This window comes from Astatotilapia calliptera, chromosome 5, assembly GCF_900246225.1.
Source record: "Astatotilapia calliptera chromosome 5, fAstCal1.2, whole genome shotgun sequence".
Lineage (NCBI taxonomy): Eukaryota > Metazoa > Chordata > Actinopteri > Cichliformes > Cichlidae > Astatotilapia > Astatotilapia calliptera.
In genome coordinates, this window is record NC_039306.1 from 4,018,112 (window position 1) to 4,036,965 (window position 18,854).

The following is an 18,854-nucleotide window of genomic DNA, read 5'->3' on the forward strand; positions in this document are numbered from 1 at the left end:
TAAAGGAGCATAGCGCGACAATTTCTGTTCAGCGCCAGACTTGCTTGTAACCTATATCACTAATTATGTAATGAAAATGACGTATTAACTACTAAAAAACACTGACCTTCATGTAAATGCTTGGAGCAGACTAACCTGTGAGCTGGAGTGTTCTGGGACGTTATATTTGGTCTTTGAATGGCTGCAATCCAGGCCATCCGTCGCGTCTTTGTTACTTCGGAAACATTGTTCAAGCCATGTTTCCGAAGTAACAAAGACGCGACTCAGTAGTCTACCTGGGGAGTTGAAGAAAGAAGAATCCGAGGGCGTTTCTTCGCTCCAAGAGGAGGTGGCAAAGAGGCCTGAAGCGTGACAGGCTGAGACTCGAGTCTGAAGCTAAAAGCTCAGCTGGGTTGTGGGGAAATTGGAAAATAAAGGGGGTGTTGACATGTATGAGTGTTGCTACATGTTTGTTTGTTTTTTGACAGACGGGTGAATTGCCCAGACGCAGAGGTCTACCCGCTCGAGAGTCCAAATTGATTGAGTCGCTACGGATGGGATGGCTCAAATTGCTAAAGAACAGCAAGTAGATGATTGACACAGTTTACTGAGCCTGCGCCTCTGTATCCAGAGGATGATTGGGGTTATCAGTGCACTTTGAAATTGACTGGAAAGGCTGTGGACACAGGTAACTGCACCACCTTATCAGGTTTATATCCGCGAATTGACAAACGTACGCAAACACGTCGATCCACGCCTAAACGAAATATTTACACATGTCTTGAATTTGCGACGAACGTGGTGAAAAACACTTTAACAATGTATGTACATCCAGGTGTGAACACGGCACTGGAGGATTGGATGACGTCTGTTTTTGGGCAATGGAAGGGAGTGTTTATGTCTGCCATGTTTTCTTTTATAGTTTTTCTAGGCATATTGATGATCGGGTGTTGTCTCATTCCTCTGCTAAGGCGTGTGTTGGTAAAATTGGTAAGCAGGGCCCTAGACTCTGGTTCAGCTGTTTCAGCTGGTCCGGGGTATATGATGCCGTTGCGAGAGGCTGCCTGGACGGAGGAGTGAAACAAATCTTGGTAAAGGTTGGCCGATGGCCAAAGAGGAGGAGTGTGGAGAAAAGATATTTTAATTTGTATTCTTATGGTGACATTTTATAATCATAACTATCATTGATCAATCATTCATCATTGTTGAATCTGATGACAGTATAATCTTTGTTTTATATCTATGGTAATCTGAGTAAAGATTAATGGATGCATATTATCATCATTGTAATCAAGTCTCAAATGGTATCCACAGCATTGTATTCACCGTCCAAACTGGAGGGTCCAGCAGGACCTTGTTCTAATTCATTTGCAGGCCTACATCAGAACATGCACATACAGAGTTATGTAAACACGCACGTTCGCATACACACTTATTTACACAGGGAGGTCATGTCAGGACATTCTCTAGTTGGACACACAGGCTCACAGAACTGCACAACATGACATGTCACATGTCACACACTTGTCTCTTTCTCTAAAGTATCATCTGATGTTTGTATAAGGAGAACTTTGGACTATGGGGAGACTGTTATCATTTCCAGTAAGGTCTAACTGTGTGATGTCATCATGGGTTATATAAGGATGGGGAGCTGTCCACTCTTTGGAGAATCTGTTGCAAGTTTTCTTCCCACACTTCTGCGCAGAGTGTGTAATTAAGGATCACTATTTTGACGCCTCCCTGGACTCAGCCTGCTTTCTTCTCTTACCCAAAACGAACGAATCTTAACACACTGCATCACATCAGCTATGCCTTCAAGTATCTTGTCCAGTCTTGTGTGTGTTTTGTGTGTGGTTGTGGTCCCGGCTGTATGGGGTGAGTTTTATTTTTAATATTTAAAATAACAAAGTGAAAATAAAATATCAAGCTAAGTCATCTTAATTCTCTATTAGTGTCTTTGTACAATATCTGTCTGCAGGATCTGTAATGCACTGCAACTTTAAGCTCTCATTCTCACTTTGCTTCAACATGTGTGTCTTACAGCTGATCACTGCCACAGTTACTGGGACACGAACGGTGTCTTCCATGATACTCAGGAATGTGAAAAGTACTGCTGTGGGGACTGCAGGACAAAATACTGCTGCAGTGACATAAAGTACAACTTTACTGAGAAAAAACAGGAACTCTGTTTCAGAAGGTGTGCTCTTCATTTTAGCCTTTTTTCCCCTTCAATGCTCCAGAAATGAGCACAAACTACAGCTTTTTTTTGTATTTGCAGGTCTGCTCGAGTGAAAAGAAGCTATCATGTAGAGTATGTGGGAATAGGGGTTCCTGTTCCCATTCTCGTATGCACGGGTCTCATAATCTGCTGTGTGACTCGTTGCTGCTGCTGCTGCTGCAGGACATCCAAAAAGAAAAATCCCAGACGAGAAATAATCAGTAAGTTTGCTACAGCTGCAAGCAGCCACACTGGCATATTATCCAGAAGCATCTTGTTTGAAATTATGTTTAATTCTTACAATGGAAAATGGCTGTTTGATGAGCTTTATGTGTTAGAGCTCTTTCCAATTGGGATGGTGGCTTACAGGAATTCTTGAAAGCAAGAAATAATCTGATGCACAAACGCTCACGAAACTGCAAAACTGTCAGTTTTACAGTTTGTGCAGGGTACATAGTAAGACACAAACACATTTTTTATCCCCATTGTCTTTAAACTTTTGATTTAAAAGTTCCGTTGTAATTTGCTTTCATTTTCAAACTACATGAAATCTTTCGCTTTCTCTAGCGTTAACCACTGTCGTTAACACGGTCTATCAGCCTGTACCAGCAGCCACACCCATGCTCACAACTCCACCACCCTCCTACCAGGAAAGTGGTAAGTTTTTTCATTACATTTTAAAACACAATAACTACGTCAGCTCAAACGTTTTGGAGTCTCATTGAGAGAAATTGTTAGCAAGCATGGCTGATGTCACCCAGATTTTGAGGCTAGTCATCAAATGAAGCTAATAATCTGTTTTTGCTGTGATTTTAACACATATTTGATGGCATCTGATTTCCATTATTGATGCAGTCACACCAAGGGAAACCAAAATTATTACAATCATGTAAAGAACTGGCGATTTTATTGCCTTTGATCTGATTGCTTCCATGACGGGGACCACGTCTTAAAAGCAACTTTGGTTTGTGAAGGCAACAATAAAAGGGCAATAAGAAGTGAAGTCTGTCGGCTAGCTGTCGGTAAAAGGGGGTCAAATTGCCAATAACATGTAATCTGATAATGTGGTGATTAACTGTGATATAATCAACTCTGTATACACAGAGCTTCACACTAAAGTGACTGCAGGCAGTGCAAATCAGATTGTTTGAGAATGAATGAATTTTATTCCAGTGAGACTAAACTGTAACACAGGAGTGGTTTTTCTTACCATTATGTCAACGTAACGATGCTTTTAAAAAGACAAGTCAGAGGGTAATACACTTTTATTTGATCAAGACTGGTAGAAAGCTCAAACAAGAAACTAAAGGTCTTTGTCATGGACCTACACCAAAATCCAGTAGGCGTGAGGACTTTTGGAGGACCAGTCCCATTTTTTTTTATTATGTAGCATATTTCAGACTTCAAAAGTATATTCAGTAAATTTGTTTACTTCCTTTGTTCTTTACTATTAAAGGCATACTTAGTAAATACAAACAATATATTGCTTATTTGTCTTTTCAGTCCCATTCACACAATCGCAGCCAATGGACTCCTTTCAACATCTCAGCCAGCCTTCTGCAGCAGCATTACATTCAGATGAGCTGGAGGAGCTTGAACCTTGTCATGGGCCACAATCTGTATAAAAGGCTAAGATCCAAAAGAACTCATCTATATACGTCTAAAAAGGGACTTCATGTTACAAGATACACGATAACACAGAGTTCAGAAATATTTACGCGTGACTGTGCTAATGCTAAGAGGGTAGAGTTCGTAAGAGAGTATAATACCTCACCATGAGCAGATAATCATTGTGAACAAAGTTAACAGCTGCTTACAAAGTCATGTCCTCTTTGGATGTATTGCTATTTATCCGGGGAAGCAATGTTGAAGTGGTGACTGGTAGATGTACAGTCTCAGCTCTTTTGATGAGTTTTATTTAGTTTTGTTTTAGTTTAAATGGGTTTGTATGATTTATTGTGAAAGATATAATAAAAAAACAACTTCTGTATATTATATTGTGATGTGTTGTGATTGAGCTACATGTTTTTCTCTGTCCAGATGCTTAAATAAATATTCCATTTACAATGTAAATTATGGGCACTGATTTTTGTGTTGTTCATTTAGCAGTAAATGAAGAAAATATAACATTTACATTTTTTTAACGGGTCCATAAAACTGCACCTGACTAATGGGACTCATTGGTTTGGTGAAATAACGAGAGGACGGTTGGCAGTCTGTGGCAGCTTCAGGCGACCCGTCTATCTGCAGAGAGCATCTGCTGTCACACGGGTGCGGTGTCAATAATATGTAGTACAACTAGTCTGTGGGTTACTTTTTCTTGTGTTGTTGTTGAACCGTCAACTGTGGAGAAGAGCTGAAGTGAAACCAAAAGTTAAAACTAATGAGAAATATTCAGACTTTACTTTTCTTTTTTTAATTTCTCCTATAAATGGTGAATTCTGCTGTTGCTCGTTTTTCTGCTCTGATCTGTCAATAGATCAGCATTCGACTGATTCACAGCATCATCCATGTCGAGCAATGTACAGCTGAGATTTTACATGGGATGATGTTTGCGGTGAGTGAGTCGACCTCTCTCTGTACAGACACAACTGTGGTAACATAAATTAAACACCGGCAAGTTGATTAAAAGCTCGCCGTGACCACTTAGCCTGATTGGGTAAGTGAATCCAGATAAGGGAATTCTGGGAATGAACTTTGCACTGGTGTCATTTCTGTATTAGCTCTGTCTGGGACCTTTGCTCTGATACTTTTTCACATTCAGTAGATTTTTTGTTGTTCGTTATTCTAGAGCTGAGCCAAACATTTATGTCTCAATTTTACATCTGGGGTAAATTTGATTTTTCTCGCTGGTGCTTTTACTGCCATGACTGTTAGTGAACTGTGGTTCAAACAACATTTTTCTGTGGCTCAAACAGAAGCAGTAATATATATTATATAATAATAATAATAATAATAATAATAATAATAATAATAATAATAATAATAATAATATAACCTATTATAATAATATAACCTCCTGGACAAGAGTCTATTCAACACTAAAGATGTGATTAAAAATCAAGTTTGTACAAAAGCATACAAATTCAATTCATTTCTGAAGAGTTATAACTATTATTATCACCTTTACAAAACCACTGTAAAAAGCACAAAACATATATAACCCTTTTAATGAGCCAGGCACACCGGTTCAACAGCTGTTGACAACCTGATGATGTGACAAAACTCACATCATGCAAAACTGGTTTCTTAAATATGAATGGTCTCCACAGAGCACCTTTGGGAAGTGGTGGAAGATTTACATCATGGATGAACACAAATCTGCAGCAACTCAACTCTGTGATTCTGTCATGTCAATACGGACCTGAGTCTCCAGTGCTTTTTAAATCTATGCCATGAAGAGTTCTTAAGGCAAAAGCTAGTCCAGCACCGTACTAGCCAGAAGTATATAATGATGGTAAAACATCATTATATACTTCTGGCTAGTACGGTGCTATATATATATATATATATAAGAAAGAAATAAGGCTTAATAAAACATCTTACTTGAATGAATGAATGAATGAAGTTTAGTTTTTACATCCATAAACGTGTGATTACATGTTTTCACCAGTACGAGAAAAGCCTTCCCAAAGTGCACTCAGACAGATATAGCCAGAATGGGCATGCTTGGTTTTAATCCCATAATAACCAGCACCAACTCCCTCTTATAGCATCTTACACTGTCCATAAATCAATACAGTAATAGTGCTGACTGCAGCAATCTCAGCCATTGAAGCAATGTGGGACTAAAACGGGAGAAATGACCCTGACTGTGTGCACTGCTGCTGCAGTCTACTGTCTAAAATAAGCTCTCTCCTTGGAGCGTGGCTCAGACTGCTAATGAGCACTTATGTGGGAATGCCAGTGTCATGGATAGTGTGGCAGATAATCTTTACAGCCAGCTTCACTGATTTCTTTCTCCTCGTCTCTTTCTTCTTCTTTTTTCCACTTTCTTCTATCTCAGCCTCTGATTATGCTTTGTTCTGTCAAAAGGCATTCTTGTCTGGCCTCCCGCCCAAGCTGCCTTTAAGATATTTCAGCATTTTCTCCACATCCCACACCCACATTTTTCCTTCTCTTCTAAGTTCTTCTGGTATTTTTTATCTCAAAATGAAGCAGCTCATCTCTCACATAATAGACAGAAGGAACACTGCTTCATTGAATATAAAACCACCTTTTTGATCTGGTGTTAGATAATATCTGGGACTCTGCAGTGAACCAGTGAGCTGTGTGTGGGAGCTCCGGCTGACAAAAGCACAAACTCCCCAGTGCCGGCTCTCGCTGTGGCCAAGGTGCTTCAAACAGACACCGAACTTTTCCAAATGGAAACACAAAGAGCCACAACAGCCTCCATGTTTTTAAATCAAAGTTAATGTCACATGTGTACAAAGAGAACGGAACCAAAAATGAGGAAACATCATCATCAACTGTTCAGATCCAGATAAACTTCTGAATTTATGAAAGGTATTTCTTGCTTCTTGATCCTTTTGACTAAATACACAAAACATATATACTTTACTATTTAATTAAAAAAAAATAAATAAAATGTTGTCATGCTAAAAAAAATGAAGGTGGTCTATGGTGAGCAGAGTCGAGGTTATACCTGGTAAACATGAGCATGTTAGCATGCTGCTGCTAGCAACAACAGAGCATATTCAGTGTGTGGTATCGATAACTGTTCATCCAGGATTAGATTAAATGAAAAGCAGTTACTATGTGTAACCCTCAAGTTATAATGACCAAGTAGTAGTTGTTATACAGGAATACTTGTTGTATTTATCTTTGTCGTACCAACATGGTTTCTTTAATCTATCATGCAAAAGGCATGTTTATGTCTTATTTTCTGATCTAGAGGGGATGTATTGACTGAAACAGCACTTGCCTCTGAAAGCCTCTGTCTGTTCATCCCTGTAAAGATCAGAAGAGGGACGAATATTTTAAGTAACTGAGCTACAAACATTCTCCAGATATCTCTGAAACAGCAAATTCATCCTTGGCCTGCACGTCTCCTCAGGCTGATTGAGGACATCTCTGATGCTGTTAGCCGCGATTCACTGTGAAATATTTCCAAAGGGGAATATTAAAATAGATCCTAAGTCTATTTAAAAAATACTGACCTCACACAATTGTGCTTCCATTAGTCTTGCCACAGAAAAAGGTTTTAAAGTTCCTTTAAAAAATAAATTAAAGCATCTGTGAAAAGTTGTTGAAGATGTTTAAAAATGTCTACAAAAACTCAGGTATAAACATCTTTTTAGGGCTAAATGTGCTCATACATGGGATCATTTTTAAATCCCTCATAAGGGCAGCAGGGGGCAGAGAAAGTTTAACAGCAGGTTCATGAAGCTGGTTCATGATGCCAGCAGGTCACATGAGAAGAACTGAGCCTCATCCTGCTGGAAGCTGGTGTATGTAGACACTGATAACACTACCACAGATGCTAATCCTAAGCTTGTTTCAAAGTTGAAGTCACACTGACCAACTAGTTTAATCAGCAGGATGATATTTGATCAAAATGAGATAAAACTCTTAATTATAAAAAGGAGCTGTTTTATAATTACTTTATTCTGGATTTAAGCTTTAAAACTGAAAGAGTTGCCTTTTTTCTTCCTTTTTCCTTTTAGTGTATTTGATTGCAGCTCAATCACTGATCCTTGTAAAAAGTTACACTCTTCTGTACACTGTATGTGTTAACTTGAATATATCCAAAATGTATATTAATTATGTTGATATTTAGCTTTCTGTCCACATAAAAAAAAAAGTATTGCGTCAAAAATGGAAACTTTGAAAATCCTGCTCAACCCACATTAATGCGTCGTCACCTTTTACAATCAAATCTGAACGAACCCATCCCGACAGAACCCCCCCCCCCCCCCCCCCCCCTCCCCACGGGGAAACAGGTCCTAAAAACCTGTAAACTCATTCCAAGAATGCCACCTGTTTGTGTAATTAATGTGCAACTGTTTGCGTGACGTTTATTGTGTGGACAGTTGAGGTGACACGCTGACAGCTGCGCGCAGATTTGACCTCAGAGAAACAGAAATTTGTGTGGGTGTAGTCCCACTTTGTTAGATTATGTCCCTGTTGGCACTGCTTAGTCACAGTGCATACATTATTCCACTCTGTCTTTTCAGGAGAGCTAAAGGCCTGAAATAAAGTTTCCTGGGTCACTGTGCACATTTCTGCCCCTTTTGTCCTCCAGATACGTTCCAGAGATGTCGGGACTTTAAAGCTAAAAGAACATTGAGTTTCTTGTATGCATTACTCCGATGTACATGCACCTGCAGCAACAGGTGGTCACAGAGGGAGGCGCTTTGGAGCGTGTGAACTCAACAGATAAAACAGTCTGCTGTCTTTTCACCCGCTCTCGCTCTGTTCAATGGCCTCCAAGTATCCGGACAACCTTGCCTGGTATTTTGGCACAAGTCCCTTGAGTGTTGATGTCAGCTGAGAGAGGGGAGAAAAGGAGGGAGGGAGGGAGGAAGGGAGGAAGGAGGGGATGAAGGCCTGAGAGAGAGAGAGGAGGGGGAGGAGTGAGCGGGCTATTCAAGGCACTTGTCCTCTGTCTCCCTCTGAGCACAGAGGAGGGGGAGGCGCACATGCATTGAGGGAAGCACACTTGCACACATAGTAGTAGCAGCCGCATTTTCACAGGCTGCTCTCCAGACTGACAGCAGCAAACGGAGTTGAGAGGCAGCGCAATAGAGCGAGGGAAACAAGGCAGGCATCCAGAGAGGAGAGCAAAGCAGAGGAGGCTCACGCAGGGTTTCCCCTTACTGCCCTTTGGCTCTCTGGGACCCACAAAAGGAATCTCCTCTGTGCTCTTCTTGAGTTGAACTTGCTTTGCCAGAAGACCTGCACCCCACTATGGCAGCCCTGGTGGGACATGGGAACCCTTGTCCCCTCTCATCTGATTCCTCTAAACTGTGGACTACCTTTATTTTGGGTGTGTTGACCCTTTCGACTCAAGTCTGGGGCTTTAACTTGGATACTACTCACACACTGCATAAGTTGGGAGACCCTGGCACCTTCTTTGGCTTCTCTCTTGCGCTTCACCAGCAGCGTAATCCAGACCCTCAGAGCTGGTGAGTGTGAATGCGGCACAGAGCTCGTCCTGTGTGTCCTGTGTGTTTCTGACTCAGGTCAAATATGTGATGTCTTGTGTGCGCACCTGCTTCTCATACAAAAGCTCATCGTGAGTTCATTCTTAGGGATCTAAAATGCTAATGCCAACACAGCCAGCATTTCTGCACTGCATCAATTTGTCAAATCACTGCTTTGCTGCAGTAGTTGCTTATGTGCAGCGTCTGCACTGAGAGGAAAGTGGATGAGAGCAAGCTTCCTGAATCAGAAGTGAGGATCTGATTTCTCTAAAAGGTAGAAGAGTGTTTTTAAGTCATTCTCTTGGAGGAACTCATGTCCCATGAAGTATAGAGTGAGGAGTCTTCAGTCTGTCTGGTTGTGCCTGTGAACCCAAAGTTAAGCTGTTCATGTGTGTTTGCTCTCTGATCTGCTGTTTGCCGGCAGCTGTTTTGATGAGTCTTCCAGTGTGACCGGAACACTCACGAGTCCTGTTCCAATCCTCCAGCAAGTCATGAATAAATGATAACAACAAGCCTGCGTGCAAATCTTTGGACATGTTTACGACAGGACCGCGAATAAAAGGCTGCCCAAGTTTAGCTGTCTGGATGCTTTGTGGTTAATATTGACGAGATCTGTTCCATCTGATTTGGTGGTGTATTTTCTTTTAGTCATGAATTTGGTGCTGCTTTTTGTCAAACAGTCTCTTCTTAGATTAATACAGCACACACTATCTGGTGAGATTCAGAAGCTAAGAAGTAAAGTTGCAGAATTGCAAGAAAAATCATGCATATAAAATAATTACATATATCACAGCACTCTGTATTTTATAAGATCCTAACAGAGAAGAATACACATGTATTCCAAATCTTAACCAACAGTTGAACTATAGCTGTAAAATAAATATAGCAGCGTTTGAGGTAATATCTTCCTCTGAAATTTACTGATAAATAAATGTAATGTTAACTCCAAACCCCAAAATAGCAAATGCAATGTTCATGTCACATGTCTGGTATAAGGGAAAATTAATGTTTAAGGATGAGGGAATTAACTTGCTACAAGCTCCTGTTTTGGAGCTCCATATTTAACTGCGGGCTGCTTAGTTTACTCGGGCTGGAGTCACCCTGTCGCCTGGTAAGACCAGGGGAATGACATCAGACACAGTCATGTCATCCCTCTGAAAACCAGCATGCTGTCCAGCAGCATTCCTGGGACTTATTTTAAAAAGCAACTACCAGAATACTCATTGTATCCCTGACTGCTGTGTCCTGAGTAAACAAGGGATAAGACTCCAGCAAAACTGTCCATCAGGGATGTTAGAGCCAGGAGACAGTCAATAAAACTCTGACCTGATGTGCTGATGTGATGATGCATCTACTGGAAGAGAGTGGCATGAATGATGTTGCTGCCGGTACGCTGGGAAAGTACTTTGTGTTTGGATGACTTTATGGTGATTTCATCCTCAGTCGGTCTGTGCAGATGACTTTGCAGGGTGTAGCCAGCCAGGGTTTTAGAAATGTTGAATAATGGGGCCCAAAACAATTTGACTATACACAAAGAAATGTATAGTATTACAAATTTTGTCAACTTTCAGCTTTGTTACTCTACATTTTTTCATGAACACCAATGTCCTTTAAAAGTGTTTAGCTCAAGAAATGAAATCATTAGGCCAAAAGGTAAAGCAGCATTTTATGCCCACTTTTGTGGAGGAGAAGCAGTCTGAGAACGTTCTGCCATTTCAGCAAGTTGACAAAACGATTTTAGAAAATATTATTTTTAATAATGGCCACACTGACAAATGCAACGCTTTTAACTCTGTTTTTAGTCTTTACTGTCTCCTGAAGAAAATACACGACTCTTTAGCCGCTCTCAGTCCACCAGCTACAGCTGTGTCTGTTAACCTCCTAAGACCCGAACTCTTTCATGGCGTTTTTAATTTCTCTTTGCTATTTGGGCTGATTGGGACCTGATGAATATAAAAACAAAGAAATACCAGATTTTTGTTTTTGACAAAAATGAGATCCACATTTCTTTTAAATTTTGCTAGAACAGTGGCAGTATAATGTCTTCGTAAGTGGACATCAGGCCCTTGTAGAGCAGAATTGAGTATTTTGGTCTAGACAACCCAAAATGTGATGTCCACATATGTGGACGGCAGGTCCTAGGAGGTTAAACAACTTGTTCATGAACTTATTCCCACAAGCACTTTTTAAGCTGTTTATAAGTGCTGCCTATCTAACATTCACACATGTATTCACACTCCGATGGATGCATTGGAGAGCAACATGGGGTTAGTATCTTGGATATTTGGATATGCAGACTGGAGCAGACTGGGATCAAACCACCAACCTTCCGGCTAGTAGGTGAGCTACTACCTGAGCAACAGCCAGTAGCGATGTGATGTCCACATATGCGGACGTCAGATTAAAAATGCACAGAAACTCACTGCACTTAAAAACGATGAGTATGGGCTGCAGAAACAAATGCTAAGGAGTCAAAATCAGATATTTTGGTAATACAATAAAATTTTATTTTCTTTGTAGTCGTTTGAATTTAACATGTAATAAAATGTGACATTAATGTGTTAATAAGCCCACATTAATAATGTATTCCACATTGTTTTTGCCTTAATTATTGTGTGATAAGTAAATGTTATGACATGGTTATTGCCTCTGTCTTTAAACCACATTATAACCCCACTATTACCATATTACTTTAGAGCTGTAATATAAAGTAGGGGAGACCGGGGATAGTTGTAACGTGGGTCAGTTGTAACACTTCCAATTTCTCCAATCAGGGCTAAGTTTCAAATGATGTGACTCATCCTGTGCATGCCTAATTCAGTTCTGCTATCACATGTGAAAAATCAGCACATTTCGTCAAACACAGACAATTTAACACGAAAAAAAGTAATTTGTACGCCAAAAAGTAAGTTTTTCTACTTTATTTCAATTTCTAATAGCATTATCTGCTTTGCAGTTAAACTCATCAAACTTAAATGATGTTATTTGTATGTCTATGGGGATATATTCTGTGTAGGTCTTTAGAGCTAATGTTTTAGCCGTTGGCTGTAATGTTAGCTAGTTCATGGCTATAGGAGTCTGGGTCAGTTGTAACAGCAACAGTCTGGGTTAGTTGTAACAATAATGCAGATGTTACAACTTACCACACTATTACTTTAACTTATATTAAACGAGTTGGGGCAACGACATCAGCAGAGAGAGGTTCACTGGTCGCTTTTGTATATGCGGTTAATGCCTGTTTGTGTTCCCACACATACATTATGCAGACCTCTGTGTCAGAGATGGACCAGTAGGAAGTACTGGTAGTGGAAATAAATCAGGATGGGTGCAAGAAACAGAGTTCCTCATCTTTCTGAGGCACTTTGCAAACCACACCAAGGTAAGCCAGGATAAAAAGTAATGGAATTGCGATGCTGGTGAACAACTACATTTTTTCAGCTTCATTGTTATGTTCAAAATTGGTGCAAGAGTTGTAGGTTATAATGCCCACTGAGCCAATGAGGCCAAACTCAAGGAAGACCAACCAAAATTAATGAAATATTCAGTTGCAGAAAATTCCATAATTTGTCTTTTTTGGGGGGTTGGAATATGTTCAAAAGCTAGATTTCTGCATTCTGTCACACACACACACACACACACACACACACACACACACACACACACACACACACACACACACACACACACACACACACACACACACACACACACAGCTACATTAATGGCTCTAAGTGCATTCATGTGTTGAATAAACAAAGATTACATGTTAATATTTTGTTAGTACCCTTATTTCATTGTGTTACATTTCACCCCAGGATATGTTACAACTAACCCAGACTATGGGGTTAATTGTAACATTTCACTCTTTGTGTTTGAGACCATACCATGCAGTGGGTAATTGTGCTGCAGAGAAAATAGCTGCACTATTTAATAGCCGAGACATGTAAATACTTTGCATTACATTTTGAAACCACTACCTTAAAAGAGCTCCAATTTACAGACAGAAATGTCAAAAATGTTACAACTATCCCCGGTCTCCCCTACTACCAATACTTTTTATCCTTCTCAGCGTGTGTTCTGGGATCACCAACACAAAATCATTCTGTGCCATTTCGCATGCTTTTAAGTCATGTTTTAATTAGATTTGAGGTAAAATCATAAATTGCATTAAAATAAAAATCCTCTTAGGGTCTATGAGACTTTTGGAATTATGTTTATTAAAAGAAAAATGGCTTTCAGCGGGAAATGGAAACCATCTAGTGTGTTACACTCTGGACAATCCTGACATGTTGTTTTTAGGAACATAATGAAAAAATAATTCTTCCATGTATCTTGGTGGGAAATTCTAAATATTAGAGGTTTTAATGCCCCTTCAGAGATGTATTATTCAGAAGCAGCACAATAGTTATGCTTCCTGTCTGAATAATACATTTCCATTAAGCCTTATTCCCTCTGTGTTATTACATTTCCTATTTGGTAGTTTAGTCTCCAGCCCTCGTGAAGCCGTCTGCCTGAAACTTATTGTAATCAGATGCTACTGACTCACTTTCTTTTTCTATGATGAGGGTTTGGGTTACTGTCACCTGTGGCCATAATGTTTTACAGTCATTGTGTGTTATGTCACTCTATTCGACTGAGAAAATGATATTTTTCTTTGATGCTCTGTGCTGTGCTGACTCATGATTAAATCATACTATAAAGTAATGCGAGTGCTAATACAGATCAGCGTAGTCATACTGTCGCCCCTGAAAGAGTTTCACCGCCAGCGGCTTTGGAGTTTCACAGTTTATCAGAAGCTCAGCAAAGATCAGAAAAGGCAATACTGTTTGGAGTTGATACCGCGTACACAATGACTGCCTTTTTGTTCAGTTTTGCAGCATCAAACCTTGCAGCTTATTTTCAGTATGGCAGTAAAGGTCAACCCATGTGACACAATATTATCATACTGACTCACATACTGTGAGGACAAGCAGGTCGTTGACACGGCTGAAGTAAAACTAGGCCACAGTTTAGAGCCTTTTGTAAACCTTTGTTTTTCTTCCTGAGCACAGGCCAAAGCTTAAACGAGAGAATTTCATCTTTTGCTGCTAACGCCAAACAGAGGATGAGACGTGATGGGTATTTGAGTCTGAGTTATGTGTACATCTGCTATTTTTAATGCTAAGAGAAGTGCTTCTGCTATTAGTGTACTGCCTGGTGAAGACGGGAATCTCCCTGGGCTTGAGCCCCCCACTGCCTGTTTACCTAAATTTAAATAATAAACATCTTTACGCTGTGGTAAGTCTGCCCAAAATAATTAAGAAAAAGTTATTCCTATAAGACAATATGCTCTAATATTGTCATAATTCATTAATAATGTACAGATTTCTGAGTTTCAGAGTGCTTAACACATGTCCAGGCACAGCAGTCCGTCTTTGCTAATCCTAGCTTGCTTTTTTCACTGAAATATCTGTAACATCACTTGTGCATTATCAAATTCTATATCAAAGTCCAAATCTATATAATAAATCCATATACAGTGCGTGCTGCAAAGCCACACATCATTGACAATACTGTTAGACTGTGATTTATCCTACAGTTGATTTACAATTGACTGCGTTGCAAAGCATTCATAGGAAAAGTAGTAAAGTCTCAGGTTGCAGTAGGGGTCATGTTTACATGTGGTACTGCTTCTGAGAGTAGGCGCAGTCTGTCTCAGAGCCTGGGGGGGCACAGGTAGCTGACATAGTCACAGACATGTGTCTGGAGTTTGGTTTCATTGGCTGAATATGAATCCAAAGCAATGCTTTTTGAGGCCGAACAAATCCTCCTCTTGAACCGAAGGCATGATTAACACCCTAAGGAAGACTGGGACATAGGGGTGATCACATGCTGAATTCCAAAGGCATACAGAGTTTGCAAAACAAGAAGGGTTTGACATTTTGGGAAACATCCCCATGTACTTTGTTGTTCTGCTTTGGAGAAGAGAAAACATCATAATTTCTAAAAACATCATAAAACCTACATAGGGATTATAATTCTCATTCTGATTTCAGATCTATACAGAAAATGCACCGAGCAACAGATTAGACCAACAAACACTAAAAACTGGGGGAAACAGGTAGTCTGTGTCTGACCTAATAGATAGTCACAGTATTGTGACTGCCTGCCACACTGCCGAATCGTGACGCATCCATTGAAGTCATAGTGAAAATTTTAAGTGGAAAGTGGAACTTGTTCCAACATCTGCTCAATGTCTTTAATGAATGACTCAACACAGGAATGTGCTTTATATAATTAGTAATTATATTTGTTAAGGGGCATCTACACAAGAAGTGATTCAAAATTACATGATGACCAGCAACTGTATAAAGCCACTGACTTTAAGTGATAATGGGTGAAATGCATGCTAGTGACAGTTGTTGGTTATCAACACTGAGGCAACCAATTAAAGCAGCTACCACCAAAAGCTAAAGATACCATTAACTGATATACAACAGGGTAATAAATACATTTGAGCATTACCATGGCAACAAGAGCCAAGAAGGTCATGACCAACTGTTTTAGTAATGAGCAACGACTGAATCGCTTCATGTTTGGATGTCGCTTGAGAGAGGATCTGACCAAGAACAATGTAACCATCTTGCCATCTGCCTCACTGCCACAGTGCGCTCTTTGCTGTAAAAACCACAGTAAGTTATGGCCAAGGAGACAATGTCACTGTCACAGTGATGTTTTCTGGAAAAAGCTACCTACCACCGTATAAAGTCATAAACACTGTGTAGAAAGACTGAGTTTCCATTTCATAAGTGCAATGAGCTGTTCACTGACAGATTGTTACCTCGAACCTGTTTGTCACCTCATTTCTGTTACTTCTGTTAGTACTCCATGTGTTAAACTGTGCACACTAGAAACTTGTGAAAACCTTAGTGAACACTGCAAGTTATGCACTTATCAGAAATGATGAACTTCTATAGTGAAGACAACAATTCAAACAGCAACACATGATCAATATCTGTTCGCCGCCCTGTGTTGATGACGTGTCCTTCTCCTACTAGCTGAAAATTGTTTGGCGGTCCCTCACCTTCACCTCGACAGCCAAGATCAGTCTTCCACATTTTGGACAATATTCCTGATTTTAGTTTATGAATTATGACTCATTCACAGTATTCTCCATCCCTCCCTGTGGTGTTTCACACATATATATCTATAAGTGTTTTTAAACAGGACACAGCAGAACTTCTTCACACATTTATTATACAAAGAAGAATTTATGGGTGCTCATTTACATTACAACAGGCAGATAAAAGCTGCTTTTTCACCCTGGCTTAAGAGTTTAGAATGAAGCGTCCCCCCTTTCCCCTCCCTAATTCAATTCATGATTTCTTTTCCCGCTCTCTCTTCCCCCCTTTAAGTTGATCCCACAGTAACTTTCTCACTAAATCTCCCAGAGGCCATTCATGTGAAAGCCTCATAAATGTAAGAACTGTTGCAGTGCTTATTTATATGAGGGATCAGAAAAAGCAAAGGCTATGCAGCACGAGCTTTACAGTCTCTCGTGCACATACACTCGATTAATGCCCTTTTTTCTACCTCCCAATCACTCTCTGTCTATTTAGCATTCTTCTGTTCCTCTGCTGGACTGCCTGGGCTTGGACAAAAGCTCGGTGGGAAGCAGCACTGCCTGGTCCAGAGCTTTCAGGAATATTACTTTGCAGACTGCGTGCACACTGAAAGCTGATGCACAATCTGCAGCGTCAGGCTGAAACATATAACTTGGATCTGATGGAGGCAGTGCTGCAGAAACTGTTTCTGCATCTGAATTTCACAGTGAACAGATAAAATCTTGAGGTTACACATATATGCTTTTAATTTTAAACATTTTGTAGCATTAACTGCATAAATAATGATCTGTAATTTTTGACTCTGACCTTTTGCTTTCCTTGATTTCCGATAAAAATCTTAGCAATACGTTGCGCTGACCCCAGCACTCACTTATGAAAACGGCACGATCTGAATGTGGGGGAGGTGTCGAGGGTCTGATGGTAACGGGACCTGCAGGGATGAATAAATCATTGCATGCCTTCTCTTTGATTAAATGTGTGTGTGTGTGTGTGTGTGTGTGTGTGTGTGTGTGTGTGTGTGTGTGTGTGTGTGTGTGTGTGTGTGTGTGTGTGACTGATAAAGAAGCAGTTTAATAAATCACCTAGATAGTAGCTCGACTTAGAACTGATGGGCCTCTGATCTGTGTCCAGAAACACACCGTGCCATGCAAACCAGACCAGAGCAGGAAATTATGAGATGTTGATGCTTTTTGTTTGGAATTATTAAACCAGATTTTCAATTAAATTTTTCAATTTTGATGGCAGTGATCATATAAAGTGAATGTTTTATTTCTTCTTTAATAGATAATTGTTGCAGTGTCGTATTGAGACTTGCGTCAGTAATTTCAACAGATATGAGCTGAACTGACGAATCTGACTTACAATGAAATGCAGAATAAAAAGGCACCATGCTTTGAAAGTTGAAATGTAGTGTGTTGGCTAAGTTTATGCATCACTAAAATTAAGCTGTTACATATATGAATAAACACATGTGACTAATGGGCTTCCAAATGTGATCACAAGCATTTTTGGGATATTAACATTGAATTGACTTTTTAACTGCTTTTGGTTCACTATATTCTGTAGATTCGAGTTTCCAGAGAGCCCAGACAGCTTATGCACCAAACTACCAAGAAACTGCAGTTCATTAATGAATTAAAGAAAAACAATGACAATGGGAAATAAATAAGACACACTAAAAATTAGCAGTGGAATTTGAGAACCCTAATAGATAAGTACAGAGACGGATCAATACATGTATGACCAGCTAATGGCAGGGATGGGGGACAAAATGAGAATATAAAAGGAACAGACAAGGGATGGTATAGTACCCGAGGGCCATTATTTACCCATCTATGCCCCGAAATGGCTCTTCATTCATTGATCAGGGGGGCAGGTGGTGAGTTTGGGGGTTGTTAAAAATGCATGTGCAGTGAGGATGGGGTTACCAAGTACTTCAAGAACCATTTCTGCCTCTTCTTGCTGTCGTGAGAGTCAGCTAAAAAAAACAAATCTTATTTTTTGTACATTAATGCCCCACGATTGTGATGTTCACATACAGGCAGGACGTTGAGTCACATCCGTGGGCAGTGAACCGCAATATCCCAGAGGAGATTTGCAGGAACTGGCAGCTGTTTCTGTCTCTCTCTTTTTGCAAATTATCGAGTAGTGCCCAACTCTCTGCTCGCCTGCCCATACTGGAAATGTTAAAACAGGGTGATTCACAACTCGGTCACCTCGCTCTCAGCTGTTGTTTTCTCGTCAGCAAGAAACTGGAGTCAGGTGTTTACACAAAAAGCGCCATTTGGCTCAAGGTTCACGAGAGTCGTCACCTTGGTCGACACTGTTCGACAGCCTGTGTGTAGGCCTGTAATTCACAGTCTGCGTACTATCTGCATGAGTATTAATGCATTTTTCAGCCATTTATAC

At 40.1% G+C, this 18,854-nt stretch overlaps 2 protein-coding genes across 7 annotated transcripts in view; both read left to right on the forward strand.

The window, feature by feature from the left end:
* The first annotated feature begins 212 nt into the window (after positions 1 to 212).
* Positions 213 to 4,189, forward strand: LOC113021898 (protein shisa-5-like). Its single transcript, XM_026166724.1, has 5 exons — positions 213 to 1,854; positions 2,023 to 2,176; positions 2,258 to 2,418; positions 2,765 to 2,854; positions 3,701 to 4,189. Exons 1-5 carry the CDS (start codon positions 1,788 to 1,790, stop codon positions 3,820 to 3,822), a joined length of 594 nt encoding a protein of 197 aa, XP_026022509.1. The 5' UTR covers positions 213 to 1,787; the 3' UTR covers positions 3,823 to 4,189.
* Positions 4,190 to 8,799: 4,610 nt separating this feature from the next.
* Positions 8,800 to 18,854, forward strand: part of itga7 (integrin, alpha 7) — a 44,480-nt gene continuing 34,425 nt past the window's right edge. For 3 of the 6 annotated variants that reach the window (XR_003272377.1, XM_026166726.1, XM_026166727.1), the window contains exon 1: positions 8,800 to 9,324. Coding sequence is in view for 4 of the 6 variants with exons in the window: in XM_026166726.1 (XP_026022511.1) it covers positions 9,107 to 9,324 (218 nt within the window). In the remaining 2 variants the exon portion in view is untranslated. The remainder of the gene's footprint in view (positions 9,325 to 18,854) is intronic. The other 3 variants (XR_003272378.1, XM_026166729.1, XM_026166730.1) reach the window with 1 other exon arrangement.